Source organism: Sus scrofa, chromosome 11 (genome assembly GCF_000003025.6).
Source record: "Sus scrofa isolate TJ Tabasco breed Duroc chromosome 11, Sscrofa11.1, whole genome shotgun sequence".
Taxonomy (NCBI): Eukaryota; Metazoa; Chordata; class Mammalia; order Artiodactyla; family Suidae; genus Sus; species Sus scrofa.
This window is the reverse complement of record NC_010453.5, coordinates 21,748,535-21,755,181: the sequence shown is the minus strand read 5'-3', so window position 1 is coordinate 21,755,181 and position 6,647 is coordinate 21,748,535. Positions and strand designations below refer to the sequence as shown.

The window sequence follows — 6,647 nt, the reverse complement described above, 5'->3', positions numbered from 1 at the left end:
ATAGGTCTTTGGCATGAGAGTGTCGCAGAGCTGAGAGTGGAAGGTCCCGGCTTCTGGAGGCCTCCCACGCTCCAGTCCTTTCTCAGACCCACTGTGTCTTCCAAACGGATTTATGCCACTCCTATTTTTTTTTTTTTTTTTGTCTTTTTGCCTTTTCTAGGGCTGTACCCGCGGCATATGGAGGTTCCCAGGCTAGGGGTCGAATTGGAGCTATAGCCGCTGGCCTACACCACAGCCACAGCAATGCCACATCCTTAACCCACTGAGCAAGGCCAAGGATCAAACCCGAAACCTCATGGTTCCCAGCTGGATTCGTTAACCACTGAGCCACGACGGGAACTCCTATGCGTCTCCCAATTTGCTTTATCTATTCGAACGGGTCACTCTTACCAGTGAACAAAAGGGCCCAGCTGTTGAAGGAGGTTTAAGTGTGGGTCCTTTCTTGGGCTCCTGGTTTGGGGGACTGGCAGCAGCCTGGTGCTGCTTTGCTAAGTGGGCTTCCCTCTGCCTTGGGAGTGCTGGAAGTGGGGGTGTTTGCGAGGCTACTCTTTATTTTTCTTTTTTTTTTTTGGCTTTTTACGGCTGCACCTGTGGCATATGGAGCTTCCCAGCCTAGGGGGTCAAATCAGAGCTGCAGCTACCAGCCTATGCCACAGCCATAGCCACTCGGGATTCGAGCCTCATCTGCAGCCCACACCACAGCTCATGGTAACTCCGGATCCTTAACCTACTGAGTGAGGCCAGGGATTGAACCCACAGCTTCATGGATACTAGTTGAGTTTGCAACTTGCTGAGCCGTGACGGGAAGTCCAAGGCTACTATTTGTAGACCCATTTCACAGATGAGGAAACAGAGGTAGAAAGCTCCTGGTCCAAGGTCACACAGCCAACAGCGGGCGGAGCTAGGCTTTGAGACAGTGTGTCCCGAGTCCACCCGGGTAGAGGAAAGCCGTAAAGGAACTTCTGCATTCAAGTGACCAGGGGAAGCGGGACAGATGTTGGCATGTATTGTGTACTGAAAGGGCAGGGCAGGGGATGGGCTTTTCCGCGCCCAGCCAGATCCTTCAGCCCCTCCGCCCCCAAAAAGCTTTTCTTTTTCCCAAATCAAGTGCTGATTAGGTCCTCAATTGGAAACCAACTCTCACAAGACCTGAACTAGGGGTTTAGGGGTTTGGAGTTTTCTTCAGAGCCTCTGGCACCTTCACCCCCCCGAGACTTTCAGCACAGGCCGAAGCAGTTCTGGGACAGTCTGCTGACTGCCCGAGATGGGGAGATGAGACTTTCCCCGCCGGCCCACGCTGTCTTGTTGGCAAGTCCTTGGTGGCCTCTAGGAAGCGTTCCAAATCAGCGACAGGCAGGACGTTCAGGATCCTACTGATTTTCCCCAGGAGGGTCTGGATCTTCCGAGCCGTTGAGTGCAATTCCACTTCCAGGACTGCTTTCTTCTGCATCTCATGCAGCACCTCTGGGGCAATGAACTGTGGGCATTCCCAGAGGGCTCAGTGAGGATTCATGCTCCTCGGGCACCGTGCCCCCCGCTCCGATGCCAGGGTGAGGCCCCTCCCCGCAGCGGCCAGGACCGAGCCTTCCCTGGAAATGTCACTCTCCAGGCAAGGCGGTGGCGCTGCTTCCACGAGACTCTCACTTGGGCTGTGCCTGTGGCCACGCGGGCTTCAGTGATGGGCTGAGGCCACCCTCAACTTGGCCCCAAAGCAAAGGGAGGCCAGGTGCTGGGCCTGAGGGTGCCCCGCCTCCCTGGGGGGCTTCGGGCTTTTCCCCACGGAGACTGCATGGGACCCGGAACGCAGTGTCGGCCTATGAGCCCCGTGTCCATCCCGAGCTCCCTTGGAGCAGGCCTGGGTCTTGCTGGAAGGAGGAGGCCGGCTTCCTCAGCTCCAAGTCTCTGGGTGTTTGGAGGTTCAGTGGGTGCCTTGTATACGGTCAAGCATCGGGGTCTGTGGGGGTGGCCTCGTCTCCCAGGGGCTGCCGTGATGCAGAACACGGCCTGGAGCCCCGGGCACGGACCAGTCCCAGCCAGCAGCAGCCTGTTGTGGATGGAGGTGGCCCCCCGCCTGGCAGAGGATGTGGGAGGTGAGACCTTACCTTGTACTTGGTGCCCAGGTTTAAGCAGACGCACTTCTTTTCGTGGACGAAGCGGAAGATGAGCTTGTCCTGGCTTTCTATGTGTACCTCGATGTACTGGTTGATCTTCAAGGAGATGGGCTGGACGGGGGGCGCGTGGACGTGGAGGTTCAGATCCCACCAGTTCCAGGCCTTCTGGTGCTTGTCTTTGGCGAAGTAGTAGCCCAGGTTTTGGCTCAGGCTCAACCTAGACCAAGAGGGCATCGGGCAGCCATGGGCCTGCCCTGCCCCTCCCTCCTGCCCTGGCTCTTGACTCACGCCCGAGGCCTTGGGGGGTGGGAGACGTGGCATCAAGGAGGGGAACCCAAACCAGGCGCAGCCCGCCAGCCTCGGCCGTTCAGTCTCTCATGCCCCTGGCCCCTCGCACCCATTGCTCCTTTCAGTCCCTGGCTCTCACGGCTCTTTGCTGTGCTATGCTGTTCCCTCTGCCTGGAGAGGTGGATTCTAATCCTTTAAATGGCTCCCAGCTGGAGTTCCCATTGTGGCTCAGTGATTAACGAAGCCGACTAGGAACCATGAGGAAGTGGGTTCAATCTTTGGCCTTGCTCAGTGGATTAGGATCTGGCATTGCTGTGAGCTGTAGTGTAGGTTGCAGACGCAGCTCCGATCCTGCATTGCTGTGGCTGTGGTGTAGGCCAGCAGCTACAGCTCCGATTAGACCCCTAGATTGGGAACCTCCATATGCTGCAGGTGTGGCCCTAAAAGACAAAAAAAAAAAAAAAAAAAAAGGCTCCTTGCAGAATTCTTGCACTAGGCCCTCCTACTTCCCAGGGTTAGGGGTTGCCCCAGTCTGTGGGTACCCGGTGCTGGGCTAAGGCCCCTTCAGGAAATTGGGGTCTAAAACACCCAGAAATGGTCTGAACCGAAGGCTACTCTTCAGAGAGTGTAAGGACCCCCAAATGTGGAGCTAGGGGGCCCCTACCAGGGACCCTGAGTTCAGGCAGGCGGGGGGGCCTTGCTGTGTGGGGCCCTGAACCATGGAAGGAGGCCCCGGCTGCAGCTTCTCGAGTCTGGGCCTGGAGGGTGCGGGCGATGTTGGGGTTTAATTTCCACACACCCAGCAAATTCCAACCACGCCTCTGCCTTCCCCGGGGAAATGGAAATCAACAAGTGATCCAAAAGGAGTTCCCATTGTGGTCCCGTGGGTTAAGAACCCAGTGTTGTTTCCGTGAGGATGCAGGTTCGATCCCTGGCCTGGCTCTGTGGGTTAAGGATCTGGTGCAGGCATCTTGGATCTGGCCCGGTGCTGTGGCCCTGGCGTAGGCTGACAGCTGCAGCTGCCATTCGACCCCTAGCCTGGGAACCTCCATATGCCCCGGGAGTGGCCCTAGAAAAGGCAAAAAGACAAGAAAAAAAAAAAAAAGATTCAAGAAATATTCAGTCCTCAAAGCAGTTTGGCGCTCAATCCGTCCCAGGGCCTGTGGTGCAAAGGCTGGAACCCAGGACCCGCCGAGGGATTCCCAGCAGTGATGAGGGTTGCGGGCCCGGCGCAGCAGCTCTACGTTCCAGCCGACTCGGTTCCCTAGACTGTCACTCCCAGGGACGATGGGCCTGCAGTTCTGATCCGTCAGGGCCCAAGTTCTGCGGCGGGAGCACGGTTTTCTCTGGTTTCGCTGCTCGAGGGGAGGGGGCCGGGCAGCCGCCCTGCCCGTGGGAGGATGTTCGTGGTGTGCTGGGGTGGGGGGTGGCTACACCGGGACAGAGTATCCAGCGCCTGAAATGCCATCCATGGGGCCACTTGCCTTTGGTTTAGGTCCCATGAGACGAGAGCACCACTGAGATGAAATGCAGGTGCCTTGGGAGGAAGCAGCACAGAAAGGCCTGACCTCGAACAAAGTGCCTGCAGCTGAGCGTGGAGGGGCCACCGTGAGCAGGTGAGCACGCAGGTGCCAGGCCCCTGGGCGGAGGGGCTGAGCCTGCCTGGGGCACAGGTGGGCATGAAAGCTCTTTCCTGCTCCCACTCGGCCTGCTCATCCAGCACCAAGAAGGAACGGCAAGAAAACGCAGTGTCACCATTGCAGGTGCTCTCCTGCTGGCGGAGCTGGCAGGCAAGGTGGGCGGGCAACAGGGGAGGCCCTGGAGGCCTGGGCCTTGGCCTGTGGCCCTATGGGCAGGATGCCACCCAGGCCCTTTGCTAAGCTGAGCGAGGCCCATCTGAGCAGAAATGATTGGCTTTCAGCGCCCACAGCCTCCTAATTTTAAGTTGCCCATTTTCCCCGTGGAGGAGAAGCCCAGGGTTAGAAAAGAAAGTATGAAAAGAAAAAAAAAAACCAAAAAACCCACAAAAAACCCAAAAACCCCAAACAAAATGGGAGCTCCCGCTTTGGCTCAGTAGTAACAAATCTGACTTGTATCCATGAAGACTTGGGTTCGATCCCTGGCCCCCCTCAGTGGGTGAAGGATCTGGTGTTGCTGTGGCTGTGGCGCAGGCCAGCAGCTGTAGCTCTGATTTGACTCCTAGCCTGGGAACTTACATATGCTGTGGGTGTGGCCCTAAAAAGCAAAAAAAAAAAAAAAAAAAAAATTTAAAAAAGGAAAGTATGTTCCCCATTGTTGAGAATCCAGGAGATGTGAAGTGGTCAGCAGGGTTCCAGAAAAACTTGCAAGGCAAAAAGACAGCAGGTCCCAAAGAGAGAGACAGGAGATGAGAAGTTAGGGGCTCCTGGGCCATGAGGGGCTACGAGGCTAGTGCTTGTAGCCTGGAAGCCGAGCTGCTGGGGGGAAGAGATTGAACCATTGGTCACTGCTGTTCCCCTGGAAAGGACCACTGGGTCATGTCTTAATGGAGCTGAGCCTTTCCCGGAGCCCCAGCAAGAGGCTGGGGTGTCAGCCCAGCAGCCATCACTCCTAACCCGTATCCAAGGGGAAGACTGGGGGCGGCTCCCTGTGGATTTTGACGAGGAGACGGGATGGGTTCCCTCAGAGTCCCCTGTCTTTTATCTTATGGCCCTGAGTGGGTGCCATAGCCCTGGGAGACAGGGCAGGGGTGGGCACACCAGCCTGGGCTCAGGACCTGGGGAGGTTTTTTTAGAGCCGCACCTGAAGCATATGGAAGTTCCCAGGCTAGGGTCCAATCGGAGCTGCACCTGCTGACCTACACCATAGCCACAGCAATGCAGGATCCAAGCCGCATCTGCGACCTACACCACAGTTCATGACAATGCCAGATCCTTAACCCATTGAGTGAGGCCAGGGATCGAACCCGTGGGCAGGACGTCCTGGATTCATGGATACTAGTTGGATTTGTTTCCACTGAACCTCAACAGGAACTCCTGGGGAGCTTTTAAAGAATGCAGATCTCCAGGCCCCACCCCAGACCTACGGAATCAGAATCCCAAGGTCAATGTCAGGGAGCAGCCATTCCCAGCTCTGAGCACCAGCCTCCCCTTGGCTTTGATGTGCTGAGATAAAGTGTGGTTTCTCTCTAAGTCCTTATTTGATCATTTTAAGTGATGCTTTATTTCAGGCTGAGTTAAAAGTTCATTAAACTACTGCCTGTGATGTTATGTATGGCTCAGGGCAAAGGGCTTATCATGTCCTCTAAGCCTAAGTTTCCTCATCAAGAAAATGAAGGTAGATTTTCCAAAAGTCTTTTCCGGCCCTAAGTTGTGTCATTAAAGTGACGAGGCCCTACTATATACAGCAGAGGCCATTTGAGATAATTGAGTTTTTGTCCCACTTCCTGGTGCTTCTCGTATCCACTACTTCTCTCTTTTAGACATCAATTTCTTTCTTAAAAAATTTTTTTATTGACGTGTTGATTTACAATATTGTGTTAATTTCAAGTATAGAGCAAAATCAGTTAATATATATTTCAGATCTTTTTCATTATAGGTTATTACAAGGTATCGAATATAGTTACCTATGCTATATTGTAAATCTTTGTTGTTTGTTTTATATGTAGTGGTACATAATCTGTTAACACAATACTCCCTCATTTGTCCCTCTCCCCCCGTTTTCCCAAACCCTGCATTTGTTTTTCGTGTCTCTGAGTCTGTTTTTGTTTTGTAAATAAATTCATTGGTATTATTTTTTAGATCCCCTATATAAGTGATATCATACAATATTTGTCTTTCTCTGTGTGACTTCATTCAGTATGATAATCTCTGGGTCCATCCATGTTGCTACAGATGCCATTATTTTATTCTTTTTTATGGCTGAGTAATATTCTATTGTGTGTATATGTGTATATATATATAGACATACATATCTTTACTCGTTGACGGACACCTAGGGTTGCTTCCATGTCTTGCCTATTATAAATAGTGCTGCTATGAACACTGGGGCGCATGTATCATTTTGAATTAGAGTTTTTGTCTTTTCCGGATACATGCCCAAGAGTGGGATTGGTGGGTCCTAGGGTGGCTCTGTTTTTAGTCTTTTAAGGAACTTCCATGTTGTTTTCCATGGTGGCTGCACCAATTTACATTCCCACCGACAGTTCTCTGCACCCTCTCCAGCATTTATTATTTGTAGACTTTTTAATGACAGCCATTCGGACTGGTG

The 6,647-nt window shown here is 53.3% G+C and overlaps 1 protein-coding gene across 1 annotated transcript in view; it reads right to left on the bottom strand.

The window, feature by feature from the left end:
- Positions 235–6,647, bottom strand: part of ERICH6B (glutamate rich 6B) — an 80,470-nt gene continuing 74,057 nt past the window's right edge. The window contains 2 exon segments of the mRNA XM_021065392.1: positions 235–1,477; positions 2,103–2,328. Of these exon segments, the coding sequence (XP_020921051.1) occupies positions 1,163–1,477; positions 2,103–2,328 (541 nt within the window). The 3' untranslated portion in view covers positions 235–1,162.